Source organism: Cavia porcellus, unplaced genomic scaffold, assembly GCF_034190915.1.
Source record: "Cavia porcellus strain 051 isolate PalLab524CR breed Dunkin Hartley unplaced genomic scaffold, mCavPor4.1 scaffold_27, whole genome shotgun sequence".
Lineage (NCBI taxonomy): Eukaryota > Metazoa > Chordata > Mammalia > Rodentia > Caviidae > Cavia > Cavia porcellus.
The window spans coordinates 12,292,103-12,312,987 of record NW_026947510.1 but is presented as its reverse complement, the minus strand read 5'-3'; the positions used below and the strand labels follow the sequence as shown (position 1 = coordinate 12,312,987).

At 38.6% G+C, this 20,885-nt stretch overlaps 1 protein-coding gene across 1 annotated transcript in view; it reads left to right on the top strand.

Moving 5' to 3' along the window:
* LOC100720307 (nebulette-like) overlaps positions 1 to 20,885 on the top strand; it is an 89,149-nt gene that overhangs the window by 45,400 nt on the left and 22,864 nt on the right. Inside the window, 5 exon segments of the mRNA XM_063237586.1 lie at positions 3,575 to 3,685; positions 10,553 to 10,663; positions 10,808 to 10,918; positions 12,804 to 12,908; positions 14,659 to 14,751. Coding sequence (XP_063093656.1) covers positions 3,575 to 3,685; positions 10,553 to 10,663; positions 10,808 to 10,918; positions 12,804 to 12,908; positions 14,659 to 14,721 — 501 coding nt within the window. The 3' untranslated portion in view covers positions 14,722 to 14,751.

Below are 20,885 nucleotides of genomic sequence, written 5' to 3'. Positions count from 1 at the left end.
CACTGCTGCGCCCACTGTTGCGGAGGAGGCAGCCTACGCGGGAGTCAGTCGCTCCTCCGGGCCACCGTCAGGCTCTTGGATCTGGATTAGGCCAGCCTAGGGAGTCCGCCAGCAGCGTCACTCAGGCCAGGCACTTTTCACCAATCCCGTCCGAGAGGGGAATGTGTGGCTGGAGTTGCCACCGCGCCCTGCTCTTACAGGACTGCCTGAGCCCAGAAAGTCCTCCGCTGGAGTCAAACTGTGGTAGGGGGTCAGTTTCTCACTCACCTCGCCACCAGTCAGTTTTCGTGTACGCCTCCTTGTCCGTCCTGTTTTCGACTCCGTTCGCAGACTCCCGTTCCCAGAGCTCTGCGCGTCTCTCCTTGCCGAGCCGCTTGTGGAGGCAGCCAGCCGCCGGGCGGCGGGAAACCCAAATCGCGGTTTCCAATGGCGCGGGGTCGAGCCTTCGCACCGAGTCTTTTCTGTTCCTATTTTAGCGCCAGGACTGTATTCTAAGTTGGTTTCTCTCAGCCCAGTTTGTTCCTGAGTCAGCAGAGCATATCTCTACTGGTTCGTGTCTCCTTAGTCCGTATCATTCCTGGCCTCTGAGCCGAGCCTTTCAGAGAGCCTCCGGTAGTTGCTGTTGTCTGTCCGCCATGTTCTCCCGGAGCCCAAGTCACAGTTTCAAAGCATACAAAGTGGACATTGAAACAGTGAGACTGCAAACAGTTGTGTTCAATGATCCAACCAAAAACATTAATATGGTCAGCTATTTAACACCCCTAAACACACTTGCAGTTGTATCCTTTAGAGCACTTTTTTTCCCTCTCTTTTTTAACAACAAAATTTACACATTTTGGGTTTTATTACTCCTTAGTTCTTATTACTTTTTTTTTTTTTGGAAGAGAATAAAGTCAAATATGGCAAAACAAAGCTGTCAGTCAAAACCAAGGATAGACATAGTACATGATGTAAAAACAGAGTACAAGGTTATCAACAATGGTTACCATAAGACAATTAGTTTTTTTTAAAAATATATTTTGTATATAGATGGGCATGCTTGATTTTTCAAATTTAGATATTATAAAGGTATATTAGAACTAGCTTCTTTGGTAGCTTGTCTGTGTGGTGTTCTGAGGTGCTCACATGAGAAAGTCTGGAGCAGTGGTGTATCCAGCAGAAGACCTTGTGCTGGGAAAATTATGCAGCTAGCATATGGAACTGAAGAACTTGTATTCATTCTTCATTTCATCTTTCTTCCCAAACATAGAGATACATTTTGGCTTAGAACTGATGTACTGAATTTGCTGATCATTAAGGTCTTCTAACTTGTTAAAAATATCACTGCGTGTGATCCATCCCTGTTAAATGTGTGTTTCTTTTCAGTGGCTGAAAACTACCTCATGCTCTTTCAACTCTGCTTAAACAGAAAGCATTCCTTGATTGTAACTGGGATCATAATAATGGCATAAATATAACAAAGTAATTATATGTCAAGTAGAGCATGTATTTAAAAGATAGTGAAATTCCACCTCAGGTGAATTTTTGAACTGAAGAAATGATTTCTGAAAGAAGTGTCTTCAAGCAGTGAAAGAAATTGAAGCCTAATTTCTATGGAGAAGCATGTCAGCGAGAACTTATTTAATAAACAGACGCCCGCTGGCTGGTACCACGTCACTGAGTACCGTGCATTGAACCAGTGGTGCTTCCTGGAAACAGGCGTGTAATTTCTGTGTGATTACTCTTGGTACTCTATTTTTTTCATTTCTAGTTTCAATAAATTTTTTGAAGTTGAAGTTGAATCAAATGACAATTTCTTACTGTTACTGCCTTCTGTTTAGAAAGTATATATTGCTCTCATGAATTTTTGAAGGGGTGTCTTTATAATTGGGACACAAATGGCAATGTAAGAACTATTTTGAGATCCATAAATGACTGATGCATGCCATTGTCTTTTTCTTCCATTCCTCTTGTATAAGGGGGAGAAATACAACTAATTATTGAAAACAGGTAATGTAAGAATAATAATGCTAGGAATTTTTCCATTTAACAAAATCAGCAGGATTAAGTTGATAACTACATAGACTTACTGATTCAGAATAGGTGCACAGAATAGGATTATTGTATTGGTGTGTTAGTGGCTGCTATAATAAAATACTATAGACTGGGTAGCTTAAGAACAGATATTTTTCATAGCTGTAGAGATTTGCAGTCTCCAGGTTGAGGTGCTGGTAGACTGGTTCCTGGTGAGGTCTCTCTTCCTGGCTTGACAGCTGTCTTCTTGCTGCATTCTTAGAAGGAGAACTTCGTTCTCTTCCAATAAACCCATTAATTCCATCATGGGGGCTGCACTCAAAGCCTCATCTAAACCTGATCGTCTCCCGAAGGCACCTCTCACCTCAGAACACCATTACATTGAGAGTTAGGACTTCAACATATGACTTATGAGCGGACATGAACATTTAGTTCATAAGAGCTATGATTTAGTATCTTAAATTATGGAAATGTCTAACTTCCAATGATTTAATTAAGTTATAACTTCTCTTTTTAAGTGTAACCATTGCGCTGTAAGTAGACATTACTTTCCTTACTTTATGGCTTTTACCTTCACCTTGCCACTTGGGGTGTTCACGAATCATTTTATGCTTAATCTCATTTGATTCCTTGTGCTGGTCTTTGAGATTGGTAGAACAGAGATTTTTTATTTTCATTTTTCACATGGAAATCAAGGCTGAGTCATATGACCAAGTGAAGGAAAGAGCTTAGCTGCCAGATCATTTTCCTCAGCACTGTTTCTAAGATCATGGGCAGACCATGACCATGCTCATAAGCTCTTAGTTGAGAAGAGAATGGGCTAATTTAATTACAGAAGGCAAAAGGGAAATAGCATGAAATGTACCCTAGAATTAACTGGAACCCAGATTCTTATCATTAAATGGAATTTCATCTTTCATCTGGCAAACAATCATAAATGAAACAGTTTAATGGGAAGAAGAGACTAATTATTTTATAATGCACTTAAGGGAGATAACAAGCAACTCATGACCAGAGAACAGCAAGTTCTATAGAAGCATTCGTCAGACATTTGGAGCTACTTGAAATATAATACTATAAAAGGAGAAATTCAAAATATGTAGTATCAATCTGTGGGAAATGATTTGGTTTTATAAATCTTTGAATAAAATGGAAACTTAAAGAAGTATCTTTGGCCACAATAATGCTTTTGATTGTGTAATTTTCCATTCCTTTCCAGCTATATTCTTTTGGTAATTCCTTTTTAATGGACATTTAAAAAACTTTATAAATATACAGTAGCATGCAGATCTTAAGATTTTCCTTACCACATAGAGGAAAGATAGCTTTTTCAGAAATGCATGGTGTCTCCAAAGCTTTGGGAGAAAGCATAAGAGAAAAGACTGAAAATACTAGATGGCACTCTCACAGGAGAAAATGAAATTTCTGTGGGAAATAAGCATGAATATTTAGTAGTTTAATTTCTTCCTTCCTAGTCATAACTTCTCCTATCTGTGATCTCTAGGAAAAAAAAACACTTAATTTCTGGTGAGCTTTGAATGGTTATATCTTTATCTTATAGAAAGAATATAAAAAAGATTTGGAAAATGAAATAAAAGGGAGAGGAATGGAAGTTAGTTCAGAAGTTCTTGATATTCAAAGAGCAAAACGAGCATCTGAAATAGCCAGTGAGGTGAGTACGTTTATATCACAACTTACGTGTACACATTTTCCGTTAATTTTCTTACCAAAAAATATTCTGCAGTTTATAAACATCCCACAATTGGTAGGTGTTGATGATAGTAATCAACTATATTCTTATGTTCTAGTACTAAATAGTCTTCTGTTACACTAGTATGAGAAAAATAACCTTTTGTTCCCTTTTTTTCTTGAGAAAATGTATGTAGTATACCAAAGTAGTTTTATGAGATTTGACTTGCTCTTTCAAGTCTGTAAAAAGCAAAAGATTAGGAAGATATGTTCTCGTGATCTGTCAGAGGTGGCAGTGGAAAGGTTCATGCCATCCCGCCCCGAGCCCTTTCTGTGTCCCCGTCCTCATCCAGCTGCTCAGGTAAATCTTTTCATCAAAGGCAAGTGGCCACCTCTCACTTTCTGTGACATTTATAAGAAGAAATGAAGTTTTCCCCTCCTATTTGGCTATTGTTCTGGTCTCATATAGTGGCAACATGCCTTGAGAAAACTGTAGCTGAATTTAGTGGTCAAAACCTTGAAGCTTCTTCTCCATCTATTACACTGTAGTGATGATGATGAGGAGGAGGAGGAGGAGGATGGTAATGATGACAGCCATCTTACTTAAGTATAGAAACCAATTTGAACTAGGTTATGTGACAAAAGAATATGTTAGTCGACAGGATAGAAAAGTCCAAGATCCAGTTTCCTTCTGGTGTTAAAGGGAATCCCTCTTCTTTATCTGGCAGTTCTGTTATCTTCCCTGTGAACCTCATTCTTGGGTGGCTGTTGCCATGAAATGACTCCTGGGGACAAAAGAATAATTCATTATCTATGGCCAGTTATTCCAGTTGGAAGTGAATGTCTGGTTTATGGAGTTCCAGTGAGGGTCCTAGGATAACATCTGCTCAGATCAGCTGTGTTCTGTGTTCACCACTGACCCAGTCGTTATGCTGGGGGTCAGAAGAATGCAGTGTGCTGATTTGGCTTTTCATGGTGACACATTGGTTTAGTTAACTTCCTATGTTACCTAACAGTGTCCCAGGTACAAAATAGTCTACATTTACATGTAATTAAAAACATATTAATCTTGGCTATATTTATACTCTTTAAATAAATGATTTTTAAAGCATTTTAGTGGAATTAGAAACACATGGGAAAAACCTGGTGGCGTGGTACATGCCTGTATTCCCAGCCCTTTGGGAGACTGAAGCAAGAAGATTGCAAGTTTGAGTGCAATCTAGTCCCAGTTTTGTCTTGTAATAACTTGTCAGTAATATTTGGAAAAATTGTACTAATGGCAGAGCAGTTGAGTGGCAATATGACAATAGGAGCCACAAAAAATTGGTCCTTAATAGAAAGACCTGAAAGGGTGCGGGACATAGTGATGAGAGACCAACGAAAGCTCTCACTGTTGATATGTGTCTTCGGCTCTGTGCTGTGTATGAACTCACAGATTTTCATAATAGACTCTGCATGAATCTATTACCATCCCTGCTTTAGAGATGAGCAACCCAGAAATGATAAGAAACATTCCCAGGGTCACACAGCTATTGAGTGTTCTGGCTCCAAAGTCGGCTCTCTTTCTATATCAGCAATCCACTTCCACCCATGTTCTTGTCCACCCATCCCCAGAACAATCTTCTGTGAAGATTCTCACCTGGTAATTACCTTTTTGACACTGAGAATCTTCAGAGCTTATACATCCTGCTTCAGTAAGAATAGCACTATTTACTTCTATGCAACGCAGAGTATTTAGTTCTAGGTGATCAGTCAGAGCACAAACTAGACTGTGTGCTGTCCTTTTTTAAATGTTTGGCTATTTTTTACTATCAGAGACTGTAGGTACTTGTTTGTCTGTGGAATGTGTGAGTGTTGTAAAATGGTATCTTTAGCAAGGATACAGGAAGGACCTGGAGTCAGTAATTAAAGGGAAGGGAATGCAAGTTGGCACCGATGCCCTGGAAATGCAGCGTGCCTAAAAAGCTACTGAGATAGCCAGTGAGGTGAGTATGTAGAGTTAAGATTTTGAGATCTTAAATTTCTGCTTTGAAACTTAACAAATCATATTAGCAACTTAATTAGTGTATGGAATTCTCAAAGTTCTCTGGCTGGTTTGACAGTTAGTAATGGAAACCATTTCAAAAGCTGTTGTGTTTATTTGAAAATTTATAGTTTTTGCATTGCTCATATTCTTTAAATACATCAAAGAAGGCTTGAGGAAAGGCATTTTAATAGAATACACACACGTGCACGCATACACGCAACATACTCCTACATACTTTATTCCCCAATACAACAAGCCTTGTGTTAATGTAGGTCATGATAAATGTTTTCATACTGTGTTTTCTTTAGAATGGATCATGGTGTGCTTGGCATAGCTGTGTTTCCCACTTACTGAGAACTCGAAAACCACATGTTGAGACACATGAGAACAGTTGCCATTTCTGTGTGACTGCAAGTTCTTAAAATACCCTCTGTTGACTTCATCGCCCGGAGTCACTAGGGTCAGCATTTAGGGCGGAGACATTAGTCATCCCCAATGACTGTGTTTATTCATCCAGCATCATTTTTGCTTTATGCAATATGTGTAAATCCTATTAATTTAGAAGTTTTGTCTTGATGCTGAGATATGGTAGATATCACCTAACAAAATTACAGAAGTTGGAATGTATGTGTGTTGTTCTAAAGAAATATCCTACTACTGGCTCTAAACCTCCTTCACTTCCCCAGAGATTCTGAGAGGAGAAGAGAATCATAGAAGGGAGACTGTTTTGGATGAGGTGTTTTTGTGAGCAGTGTTTGTGGAGAGAAATTTGAAGTGCAGGTTAAGGGATGAGAGTTAGGCACCTCAAAGTTAGGTGGGGTTTCCATGGGACTATTTAGAGCTCTTCTGTGAGTTTTAGGATTAGGAAGACCTGCCTCATTATTGGCTGCTTCCCAGGGAGTCTATGGGCCAGAGATAGCTGACTCACTGCCTGGGGAATTGCTATGTGGGAGCTGCCTGATTCCCAGGGCTGGGCACTGGCTGGACAATGAGGTCCTTGTGATTGGTTCAGACAGAGGAACTAGAAATGGCAGGAATTCCTAACCAATAAGGGTTCTGTTTTGAAGTGGCAGCCAGGCATGAACAGCAGGAAGAGCTGAATAGACTTGAAAACTCCCTGCTGCCCCTCTTTGATTCTGTTCTCTTCCTAGGAAAGAACCATTTTTGTAAGTTTTGGAGCCTTTCGTATCTGTTTTGATATACATAAATGTACACATGTAGCCTTTAAAAAAACTTACATATGATCATATATTGTTTTGTGGTTTTTTTTCTCCTCACTTAATATTATGAGGCTGCTCTATGTCACTATATAGGGGCTAACCTCATTCTTACAGAAACAGTAATGAAAAAATAAAGCTGTGTGCTACAATTCAGTTTGATGAGTCACCATTTACCTTGCGTGTCCAGGTGGAAGATGTATCATGAGATCTTCACTGTTTATCACTCATTCCCAGTTTGTTTTCTCGACCCCATCAGTTAAGTCACTTTGATTCTTGTCAGTACCAAGTGTTATTCTGTAGCCTCATAATGGTGTTCTGAATCCATCTCTTCTTCAATCTAGTCTAAACTGCCACCTCCATCACCAGGATCATTGCAGTGGTTCCCTACCCAGAATACTCTTTGCATTCTTACCCTTTTAATATGCATATTTGAACCCAGCAACCATAATCACAGAATTGTCTGAAAGTTTTTATTGTGAGAAGGAGGGACTGTCCAATACCACTTCACGTTACTGAATTGGCGCATGGGGTAGCAGAATGGCGGGGGGCTTCAGGGCTGGAAGAGAAGCTTTCAAAGTGATCCTCATGGAATGAGAGTGGAAGCCAGTTGAAAGTATCCTTTCCCTAGAAAAAGGAACATGAAAACAGTAGATATTTTACCCTTTTACCTAGAAATAGACTGTTAAAATACATGCCTTTCATGGAAGCTGGCATTCAGAGCTTTCATTACTATGTTAATTAATTTGTTTGTTCCATAATATGGTGATTTAGATTTCTCTTTGTTGTTTAGGACAGATATAAGGAAAATAGTGCAAATTTTGTTCCTGAAAACCGAGGGGCAAATAGGTTTAGGGGAGGCAGTTGTATTAGGGTTACATATAACTCAAGCCAATATTGGTGATGCTACTATCTATAGAATCTGAATATCTGATTGGCAAATAATCATAGTTGTATCCAGTTTTGCTAAATTAAAATGCTTTAAATTTCTTTCAACTAAAGTTTGGGACTTCGTGTGTTTTATTTTTTAATATCCAAAGCTTATTTTTCAAGTAAGGTTAATATAGTACAGTAACACCTCACCGCATGAATGCTTCTGTTTGCAAATAATTCAATTCACAAACAAACATGTTGGGCAAAATTTTGCTTTTGTCGGAAAACTCTGCATCATGTGATAAACATGACCACAGTCATCATCTACACACAAACACAAACTCAGCCATCTCCCCACCTTGTAAAACAAATAAGTTTGTAAAACAAATTAAGTTCATAAGCTTAATTTGAGGTGTGACTGTATATGGTTATGCTGCTGATCCCCCCACTAGTCAAACCTTCCTGCATCTTTGGGCTTGGCCAGGCAACATTAGCAATTTGACGTGGACAAAGGCTACCAGTACACTTGTGCATTAGGATTTGTTCTCTTCGAACACAGAGGGGCATGTCTTATTATGTAGCAATAACAAATACGTGATATAATTGGTGTCTGATGTAGTCTGTATGCTTTAGAACGCTTTTAGATATGACAATTCATATCACAAAATTGAGTGACATATTTCTACCATGGAATCTTGGTGGTGGTTTTTAAGTAGTGCCTCAGGTTCTACGTACATTAGCCTTCAAATTAAGTGTGTTGTTTTAGGGCTTTATATAGATCTACTGAAAACAGAGTGCTTTTATCAGACACTATAATAATGGAATATTATTTTTGGTAGTTAAACATTATTGCTTGACTTTTTAATTAGCAGAGTGCAACTGAGAGTGTGTAATCTATTAAAAACAAGCCAAGTAGGGCTAGGGGTTTAGCTCAGCGTACAATTGCCTGCCTGGCAAGTGTGAAGTCATGAGTATCCCTGGTACTAAACAACAACAACAACAAAAACAAGCCAAGTTATGAACACATAAGGGAAAATATAATATTTCTCTATGATTGTGAATTTTGTTTTCAACTTATTTGAAATTTTTAAATGGCTTTAAAAGGATTAGTCAGAACAGCACAAATAAGCGAACCAGCATTTACCTTATACCAGAGAATCTACCAATCCTAAGTGTGTAAATATACAACAATTATTGTTAGAAGAAATGTAATGTTATAGTTCATATTCTATAAGTAATTTTTTAAAGAATGACTTACAGAAAAAGCACAAATATAAATTGCTTGCTGACTTTTATTATCAAATTTTTTTTTGTCTTTTTCGTTTTTATTGGTACCAGGGATCGAACTCACGACTTCCTGCTTGCAAGGGAGGCACTTAAGCCGCTGAGCTAAATCCCCAGCCCCTAAGCTGTCTTTTAAAAAAGCAGATAACTTATTGTTTTTATGACTGAACAGTAGACAAATTCTTAGCCCTGGCTTCATCAAAGGCCCAAATACAGTCACGCACGACATAATGACTTTTGGTCAATGAAAAACCGCACATTTGATGGTGAGCCCTTAAGAGTGTAATAAAGCTGCAAAATTCCCACTACCTAGCAGCACCACAGCCATCCTAATGTTGCAGTGCAACATATTTGCAGTTGTGCTGGTGTAAACAACCTACTGCCTTGCCAGTTACATAAAAGTATAACACATACCATTATGTTCAGGCTATAATTCTTGAAAATGAACGTAAGTTTCTTTAAACTGATCTGTGTGTTTACCATACTTCTTATCAATTGTGTATTCTTTCTATTTATTAAAAAAGCAATTTAGTATAGAATAGCATATTATGTTATTCTGGCAGCAGCCTCATATATCCTATGGTTACCAAGTCTTCCGATTGCATTGTGTTCTCCTGTGCTTGATTTGACCTTGCATTGTTTGGCGTAGCCTGGTCCTGGGAGCAACAGACTAGATGCCATAAATGCCACATTATCTGGGTGGGTAGTGAGCAATCCTGTGGAAATTTTTGTCAATACACTCTAAGGTATTCACCCAGGAACAAAATTTCAGAGTAACGTATTTTTCAGAATGTATCCCCTGCATTAAGAGATGCATAATTATAATGTGATTCAGTTTCCTTCCTGACTTTCATTTCTAAGGGAAGTTTTATTCTGTTTGTAAAGAAAGTTTCAGCAGCTGCTTGGCTGTATCCTTCTTTGTTCATGTCCAGAAGGAAAGAGGATGTCTGTGATCTTCAGTAGAAAAATAATGTGCCTATCCCTGAACCAGTCACTCAGAGCCAGGGATGGATTATAATCATTTTAAGCCTTACAGGGCCCAGAGAATTGGGCCAAACTCATTCAAGCAGACTGGTTTGGAGTGGGGAGCAGTGAGTTGCAACCACTGTGAAAAGCAACAAATTTCAATGACTTTTTGTTAACATTCTTCAACTGAGTTGTATGTTAACCAGTAATTTATGGAGTTTATTATATTGTTATATAACACCGCCCTGTTCTATTCTCTTTCTTAATTCAGATTTGTAGACAAAATCTTCCTCCTTACTTACGACTAATTCTCTCCATGTCGTATTTCTACAAAAAGTTAAAACTCTCATTCTAATAAAATAAAAGAAATAAAGTATCCAAGTTAATTCAGATAAACTGGTCCTCACCTTCAAATGACAGCATAGTTTTTCAGCGAGATTCTAAGTGATTACAGGGCACTAACAGAGTGTTTCATTTTTTGCAGAAAGACTACAAAAGAGACCTGGAGATTGAAGTTAAAGGGAAAGGAATGCAGGTCAGTCCAGACACTCTCGAAGTCCAGAGAGCTAAGCGAGCATCCGAGATGGCCAGCCAGGTGAGAGCCTCACACATACCGGGAGTCCTGTCCAGAGAGTATAAATGGGCCTTCCACAGGAAGGCCTTTGCTGCTGAAAAATGTAGATGTCTACATTGCTCTTAAAGATGAAGCAGTCACCATGATCATTTTCTACTCTTTTAGAAACAGTATAAGAAAGACTTAGAAAATGAAATTAAGGGAAAAGGAATGCAAGTGAACATGGATATCCCAGATATGCTTCGAGCCAAGAGGGCATCTGAAATCTACAGCCAGGTGGGTAGAAGTTGTAGGTGTTTAGAATAATGTACTCTTTAAAAGTTTTTTATTAACGTGTCTGCAGTACATGATAATGACACTCCTTGTGAAGAGTTGGGACATGGACATAAAACATCTTAATCCTCAGCACATTCCTGTCTTCCCCTCCAGTCTCCCTCTGTCTCTTGGTTTCCTTTTCATTTGTGAAAAATCTATCTTCCTACTTTTCTATTGGTGATATTTTTTCCTCTTTAAATTATTTATACTTTGGTTTCTAATATCCAATCCCTGTGTTTTGTGTGCTGCTGTGAATTATTTTTGAAGACATTGCATCCAAAGTCAGTACATTCTATTATTAAGAAACCGTTGGCCAAATGATTAAATTTATTAATTAAAAGGACACCTCAATTCAGCAGACATTATACTGTGCCAGAGGCCCCCTTTTTGAGTCCCTTTGTTTTGAGTACAAAGACATTTGACCTTCTTTTTAAATTTTTGACTTCATTACATTCTTGGCTTGAATGTTCTCTGATCATAGTCCAGGAAAAAAAATTCCAAAGATTTGACTCTTGACCACTTCATAATGAATATTGTTGTTAGAATAATCAGCTCTGAATAAAATAGTAGTGGCTAAACCTGCACAAAATGTGAGGTGAAATTGAATGTTAACTAAAAGTGAAGGAAGAGCTTTTTTATAGTAAAATTTATATCTCACAAGTACATGCCTGTAACATAGTGTCTTGAAAAAGCTGAGAGAAATAATGATCTCAAAAGAAAATTTTTTGCAGAAAAAAGAGGTTACTTCTATATTGATTTGGGCAAAAACTTTCATTAGTGAATACTATTTTTGCCGTAAAAATGACATAGAAAAGAATGAATCTTAATGGAAAAAATAGTAAAGGAGAATGAAAACAAAAAGAAATTAGTTATAGAAAATAGAGCAAGAGATTAAATTTGATTAATAGAATTTATGCCGAGAATAATTTTTGACAAAATCTCATCACATTTGTTAGAATTCTGGTTAAAACCTAAGTAAAAGTCTAAACATCTCAGATTCAATGGGAGTGTCAAGATGGCAGGGTGGAAATGTCACATGTGGAGTGTTCGAGTGTGACTCTTAGGGTACATCTGACTTTTTGGGGTTTTAATGCCGGAGGAGACAGTGGAATACTGGAGAGGATGTCCTGATGCTGTGCTGCATTTTCACACGGAGAGCAGGTGTTTTCCTTCCAAGCACAGAATTCTGTCATGTTAACTTCACTAGCCAGGGTGCCTAGTTTAAATCGTAGCTCTGACATTTAGTAGCTGGGGTCTCAGTTTCCCCTTCTATAAGACGGGTATGATTAGGGGATTGATTAAATAAGTTAATGTGTGCAAAGTATTTAGGACAATACTTACATTCTAAATATTACATATGCATTAGTACTATGTATAAGCTATTGTTCAGGTTTTGTCATTATTATAGTAGATAGAAAATTGAAATATTTGTATCTCATTTGCAAAAATGCTGACACTGTTACCTTAACTAAACACATCTTTACATAAATTAGTAACAAAAAGCATAAATAGTAGGTATAGGGTCAGGTTACTTCAGCAGTGCTGCTGGGCCATTTGAAAAAGGTCCCGAACCCCACCCGTCAGAGTAGATCCTACAGTTAGGAGACACATAGAGATCACCCGGAGTGTCTGGGTGGACCGAGGTGCCAGTAAGTTTGAGCAGAGCAGAGGCTGCCTGGCTGGACTGTCTTCTTGCTGCTGTTGGCTTTCCTGTTGCATGAACAAGTCTGACTTGGGAGGCACGACTTAGAGCTGTGTGGTGCGCTAGGGTTGGCAGGGCCAGTGCCATTCTGTCCCTCTGCCTCCTCTTACCTCCCCAATTCATATCAACTGTTTATATTCTTAGAAAAAGTATAAAGGTGAAGCAGAGAAAATGCTTTCTAACTATTCCACCGTGGCAGATACTCCTGAAATTCAGAGAATTAAGACGACTCAACGAAACATTAGTACGGTGAGTAGGCGGTACAGAGTATCCCTTTTAGGTCACGCTGGGCACCGTGCATTTTGGAGGTTTTAGGTTTTGCAGTATTTTCATACATACAGAGTGAGCTATTTGTGTTTCATATACACATTATACCCATAAATGGAAAGTAAGTTTGAGCAGTAGTTTAGGTACAGCTGTGTATTCACTGACGTCCATCACATGAGCTCAGGTATGGAATTTTCCAAGTGTGGTAACTGAATGCCACATACAAAATTTTGAATTTGTTTTTGAAAAAATGTTTTCAGAGTTTGGGTTTTGAATAGGGATGCCTGAAAAATGATTTTTTCCCCTTCCTATTACTTCCTTAAAATTTTATGTTTTGTAAGGAATGGGTTTCCTCCCTCCTTATCTGACATTTTGCTGATTGTTTGAATATTCTGCCAGGTATATTATGTTTATTTCTTCAAAACCATAAAAGTTCCAAATATTCTCTTGAATTAGTTTGTCATCATTGTTTGGAGTTACAAATTCAAACTGTACATTAGATACAATTGATAATTAGCTGAATATTAAAGTTTAACTCATGGAAGAAGTCCTAACCTCCTACACAGATTTTACTTCGAAAATGGAGGAATTCATATGAAATCATTTTCTTCCTGCTCTTTGAGTATCCGTGTAGATAACATGTCTACAGATTTATAAGTTCATAGCTAAGTCCTAAAGTTTCGTATTTTTATTTTGAGGAATAATGGGTGCATAACCTTGAATTCTGTTTTAAAATTATAAAAATGGATCATGAGTCAATATCATAATATAGAATTGGCCTGGTCATTTACAGTGAAACAAATGTCTAACTAAAAATATAAATTCTATGAAGCAAGGGCTTCAGGAGTGTTTTCTCCTTCCTGATGAATTAGCAAGCCCAGGCTCTCAGGTGTGTTGGTCAGGCAGCTCTTCGACCTCGACCAGGGGGCCAGGCTGTGCTGAGAAATGGAAAATTCTCTCTGAAAGGGTTAAAAAAAAGAGGTTGTTTGGCTCTTGATGCCTGTGATCTGTGATGTTCCTGATTTTAGCCTGCTGAGGAAGACATTTCTCTTCCACCTGCACTGGGGCCCACGGGATCACCCAGTGTCCTGAGGTGGAGTCATTCTGTCCTCACCTGCTTTTTCCCAAATCCCTTTTCTTTTGCTGGAGCCTGCTTCCGACTTTTATTTCACTTTGTGTTTGAAAGGCACAGACGGTGTTGATAGGCCTGGAGAGAGAAGGGCTAGGGGAACCGAATGAGGAAAATAAACTTTGAATTAATGTTGTAATAGAGCCAATGTTTTCGTGGGAAAGAAGGCATCTTTGCATTTAGAATAGCAGTTGCTGAAAATTTCATGTTATTTTCAAATTAAATGTTAATTTCTTAGTGAGCTTTTGTAATATGTGCTTTGATTTTTCTCTACTCACATGTGACATATATGTATATTTAAAGAATGAAACTCTAGTTTGGCAATTTATATTCTAAAAGCGAATGACCTACAGCCTACTAAGGTGTTGGTCAAGATTTAGAGCCACCATTAGAGGGTTACTTGTATGTTTTGGGGATATGAAACCAAAGTTAGACATTTATGATCATAATGAACTATTTCATTGATTCACATAATGTTGGTAATCATAAATAGAAGCAGTATTCACATTACTATACAACCTGAGAGATGGCCTTTTATAACTGCCGGATCTAGGACTTGAATTCTAATAAGCTTATAGTTCTTTTTCTTCTCTTATAATAAAGGTATTCTATAAAAAGGAAGTAGGAGCTGGCACAGCAGTAAAAGAGACTCCAGAGATTGAATGAGTGAAGAAAAATCAGCAAAATATTAGTTCAGTAAGTTCTCCTTCACATTAATTACTCTTTCCCAGAGCAAACGGGAGCTCAGGAAATGTTCTTCTTTACTCAACAGGCTCCCCTTTTCTTTCATTCTTCAATTTACTGTAATAGGACTTCATCAGAAATCAAAGATCTGACTTTCAGAACGAAAACTATAGCCTTCTGCCTTATGAACTTGAAGCAACGTTGCATTTTGCTATATCAGAGAAGAGAAGACGCAGGCCATTTGAATGAAATCTAGGGTTAGGTTTCATGTTTTTGAATAGAATTTTAACTGTATTAAATTTTGCAGGAAAAGGATACATTTAGTGCCTTTCTGCAGCATGGAGACAACTTTACCCTGATAGAATGATCAAAGGCCCCACAACATTTATTTGGTGGCTTAAAGGAAGGTTATAGACTTAAAAAATACATAGTAGCAATTCACTTTTATCCTGTATCGGTTACATTGCTGAGATTCCTCTTAGATGTATTCCTTCTTATATTTCTGTTTTCTGTCCCCATTTATCATTTACTTCTTTCATCGATGAAAAATGCATGTTTTTACTAGAAATTGTAAGATAACCTACTCTTTAGTTACTTTTGAACTGAGGGAAGGGTAGAAGAGGGGGTTAAGGTTAGAAAGAACAGTCCTTCAATTCAAGGCTTCACACTGTTCTCCATACCAATAGCTGCTCTTCCATATGTGTTTAGAATCCTTTCTTGTTGAGGAAGTGAAAATGATTCTTCCTTAAATCTCCGCCCCTGACCTATCTCATCCCTTCGCCCATGGAGACAGTACTTTCCAGAGCTTTCCTTCAGGTTATGCAAGTAGAACTGCTCAAGCTGCTCCTCCGAGGCCAACCCTGATGGCCTCTTGCGAAAATGAGTGTATGCCTGCATTTATGGAGACGTGCAGGTGAGGCCAGGTGATGCTACAGTAAAATGGTTTAAAATGAAATTACAAGAATTTGTTTGTTTCCTTCAGTTCCAAGTGATAATATTTGAAACATATCTGTCAGTATATAAATGTTCTGCAGTGTGAAATTATGAGTTCTGTTTGTTTCTTTCACTTCTGAGTGATAATATTTGAAACATACCTGTCAGTATATAAATGTTCCATCTCTTAGATATAAATGCTCTGCAGTGTGCATTTCTGCAGCCTACAGTGAAATAAGTGGACCATCTTGATTGGTTCAAGATTTTTGAAAAACACAAATGTTCATCTTTAATCATCTTGTGCCTCCTACCCGAGGAAAATCACACAAAGCAGCCCAGCATACCATTTTTTCTCCCAGCATCCTACAGCCTCTTCTAGTAAACAGTAAATGCCCAGTTCTGTATCTTTGAGGGTCAACCATGAATGCCTGTTTAGTATTCAAATGGAAAGTTGCCCTTTCGAAGATTAGGCAGATCTGTCAAACCAAGAAGTGATTTGCTAACATTTAAACATCTCGGCATTTTCCACGTCTGGGAACAGGCCGTTCTGCTATTAGCTCTCTCTGCTGAGAGCTAGTTTAGAGTTTTATTTAGAGGAACCCTGTCTCAGTTTCAATTTAACTATTCTGGATGCGGACTAGTACAGCCCTGGCATTGTTACTTATATTAAACTCTCAGTTCTTGAGGTGTAGTTGATATCTGAGATGTTGAGGCTTTATGACAAGCAGTGTAGATGTCAGCGTTACTCATTGTAAGCATTTTCAAGTGATTTCTAAAACATGCAGATTTAAGTCTTTGCTAAATTTTAGCATGTGCCCATTAAGTCTAGTATGTGTGCTTTTTTCTCTGAGGGGATCTTCTGTGAGTTGTAGATGTGTGAGCAAACCACCTGAAATGATGACCTCATTAATTATGTGGAAAAGCCAAAGAGCTGCTTCTTGTCTGATCCTGTGTGTGACAGTGTGGTGGCATGGTCACTTGTCCAGTTGATCTTCCTCTAAACAGACTTACAGGGAGGTCAGGGTGGAGTGGGCGCCGGGACACAGGAATGCTCTGCTCTACCTAGCAGGGTTGTGTGGTTTGAAGACACTTGTGACTGTAGTGTGCACCTTCCATGCAGTGGTCGGGATGTGCGGACTGTACTTTCAGTCCATTTTTCCCAAATCCACCTTTCTCTTATTTGTGGTCACTCCAATTTCTTTTCTTATTATAGATGATTGGTGTATGCTGAGACAAACAACAGTCCCATGAATGTATGATTATTTCAATTTGTGACTTTTGTCCCTAATTAATATATTAATAGAAACTGCTTTTCAGATAGGAAACAAACCATTACTTTAAGAGGATATCCAAGGTTTTTTATGCATTTGCCTAATGATGAAATTTATGTTCATAATAGGCAACATTCGCTTACTTTAATTAAATTTCTCTTCTAGTTATGAGCAGGTGAATAGATAACAAATTTATTTGCACTTCAGGATAAAGAAATCCTGAAAGCATCAGAAAAAATAAATTTTGTTCCCATTGAAGGAAAATCAGTGTTAGCATTTTAAAATTTTCATTATGCAATAGTTACTAATGAAGGAATTCATAACATTAAAAGCTGTAAGTAGGCTATAGTTAACGTATTTTTATAAACTATTGAAGTGAAATACAAAGAAGAGATTAAACATGCAACAGCTTTTTCTGATCCTCCAAAGCTAAAGAGAATTAGACAAAACCGAGGAATATCAGTAATATGATAATTTTTCCTTAGGCGTTTTTTTCTATTTTAGTGAATACCAATATGATAGGAGGGCAGTTGCCCAGGTAAAATCCCATTACAGTGGAGACCACTGTAAGGGTCGTCCTTGTATGTGGAGATGTCTCACCCGTCTTTATTTATGTTCTTCTCCATTACACCCAGCCAGTGCTCCATGGGTATTTGTTGTTGAATGTCTACTCTCTCCTTGTTCTTAGAAGAATTAAAAACTGTAGTGTTTGCGCCTGTGAGCATTCTCAAGATCTCCAGGAGAAACAGACATGGAATGAATAACTGTCATGCATTGTTTAAGTGCCATTACAGTAGTTAGCAGTGTTCTCTGTGCTTTTTGAAGTATTTTTCAAGTTTGTATCTTGCTACAAGCACTTGTTTAGTTACAAGTACTATTACCTGTTGTGAAGTGCTGTGGTTTAATGGCAGAGAATGGCTGTGCTGGGGAAGAGGAAGAGAACTGGAGGAGTAACATGGGCATTAGGTCTTGAGGGATTCATAATTGCTTGGGTTGAATTTTATGAGGAAGGACTTTCCTGGCAGAGCGAACTGAATATGTGCAGGATCCACAGCCTGCTCAGAAGGAAAAGATTTATGTGATGAGTACCTGGGGAGAGGTGGCAGGAAATGATAGTGTGGGAAGCTGTGACACAGATCAAAAAGGTGTAGTGTGGAGTCCCTCAGGCTCACCACTAGGATGTTTGAGAAGACGTGGCCCTGTCAATGCTCAGTCCTTGACTTAGTGATTTCATTGTTTTAATGTATGTCTTCTTTTATAAGAAAGGTTACTAGGCTTCAATGGGGTGGAAATTTGTACTTCATTGAAATAACTCTGTGAAAATAATAGTTCATTTAATGAAAAGGTTAAATAACAGCCCATCTGTTGTAGCACATGGAATTCAGTGTGCCAATGGCAGAAATATGGGAACTTTTGAAAACAGTGGCGTGGTGGAAAGTAGTATATATCCTCAACTGTTGGTTGCTGTGGTCTCCAGGCCTTCCTTGTTTAATCTTTCTAAGCCACCAACCTCTGGAAACTCCAAATCCTCATCTATAAAACAGGGCTTAGAGTGTGAAAGAGACATTTCCTGTAGGGGTCTGTGAGTGGAGTATTGCATGATATGAAGATTCTGTCTTTCAAATTGATGGCCCCAGGTTTATATCTGCTAAAAACTGGTTACAAGATTTTCGCTATCAGTGATGCCATTCAAGTTTTCTCCTTCTGGGTTCTCACTAGAGAATTGTCTTAGCTGCTTTTCTCATTACTGAGACAAATATGCTCAACACCTGAAGTTGAGGGAGGAAAGGTTTATTTAGCTCAAGTTTGTAGACCTTTCAGCTCATAACTGGGTGGCTCCAAGGCAGGGTGGCACATGGCAGAAGGGCAACCATTCATAATGGCAGAAGACAGCAAAATAACAAGAGACCTTAAACCATCTTTCTGCCCCACTTACCTTATACAGACTTCTGGGATTAGAGCAGGGCCAAACCAATCAGTGGACTGATTTAGTAATCATACTCTTAATCCTACCATTACACCCTCTAAATTCAGCCACCTCTGAAAAAGCCATATGACTGCATGTGGCTTTGGGGGGACATCTAGACACAAGCCACAATACAAATCTTTCCTTGTATCTTGCTTCCAGTAGTGATTAAATTGAAATTTCTCCTCACTTTAACTCAGTCATCTCAGTCACAAGTGTAAAGAATGGCACAAGGCAGAGACTAGCTAAGACTACTGGATTTGTGTAAAGGCAACATGGTGTGGAATTCATTGTGCCCGAGTGCAGGCAGACAGAGGGCGAAAAGTTCATCTGTAGGGAGCAAAGAGAAGCAGGCTTTTTTTTTTAAATAGGGCTTGAAAGAAGGCAAAGGGACATTCGGTGGGAGGATCTCAGTAAAGCTCAATGGTCAAACTTCCCTGGATGTTTTATGCCTCAGTGGGCAGTGCCCTTGGGGTGTCCAGTGTCAGTGTTTGGGTGTCTTCAGATATCTTGGTGTTTTGGAAGATTCCATGCTCCATCTCCTCTCCTGTGCTTGCCCAGAGCACTGATGCTGAGCTGAGAACAATACCTCTGCTGGCAGACAGGTTAGGTACTGAGAGAGTCGTGTTTGAATCAAGCCTTACAACAAGAATCTCTCTAAACTGGGCATCATGGCTTATGCCTATAATTCTAGAACTCTGGGAGGCTGATGCAGGCGAATTGCAAGTTTGAGCCCAGTCTGGGCAATTTAGTGACCTATTGAGACCTTGTCTCAAAATAAATTAAACATTTAAAAAAAGGGCTGAGGATATAGCTCAGTGTGAAGATACTGAGTTTAATCTCGAGTACACCTAAGCTAAATAAATAAACCTGCAAACAATTTACCTGGTCTCTCAAATTTGACATACCATTGCACAAGTCTCTCATTCAAGATGGAGCTTACCTAGAAAGAAGCCCATCCCTTCCTGTTCATTTTCCAGGCCTCTCTTCATTTGCATATTTACTACTAAGAACATGCATTTCAAGTCCATGTTATTTGCAAGTCCTTAACATCAAGTTTGAATTCTAAAAATTCTAAAAAAAAAAACCATGATTGTGTTCGTCCCTGCGAAGTTCCTTGCAGTGGGACTTTGACTGTAGCTCTACTTTTGCTCATCTAAGTTGATTTGACAGACTTGGCCACATGCCATTCTCTTTCTCCAGGTCCAGTGCTCCTAAGTGGAATCACTTTCTCACTCCACTCTCTCACTCTCTGGGAAAGCCAACTACAAACCGCGGAGTGTGATTCTCTTTAGCTAAAAAGGACACTCGGTGCATAGGCTGGGAATGTCCGTAATTCTGGGTCAGAGGGCAGGCACTCCAGGGCTGGAACTTAGAGAAACACTGAGCTTCATGGTATCTTTAACAGTGATAAAGTGTTACTGAGTTGGAGGCAGAGCTAACTCTTCTTCCCAATGATAAGGGAGAAAAATTATTTTATATATAAAATGATAATTTAACAAACACTGCTTCAATTCTAAGAAGGGAATTCACAGAGGGGATAGTTCTTTATGACAGTTAAGCTCAAACTCAGCGAGGCCACCAACAAATGATACAGTTTGAAAAATAACCATGGAGGGTATCATTTAAACATTTGACAAGGACAAGCTGAGCCATTGGTGTCCCTGAGAAGATGAAATCTATTTGCCATCCATATTCCATTGTTAAATCCTAGTGGATATTCCACTGATGACCGCTCTGTGGCCATGTGACATTTCTTTCCATCTATTCCCATGTGTCAGTAATGTTCATTTCTTATAACTCCAGCCTTCCTCCCATCTTGTCCCCTAGCTCCATTATAAAGAACAAAACTATAAGGCCACACCAGTCAGCATGACCCCAGAGATAGAGAGAGTGAGGAGAAACCAGGAGCAGCTGAGTGCGGCAAGTACAGTTTTTTAAATTTTACCTAAAATTGTACTTTTTTAGTTTTTAAA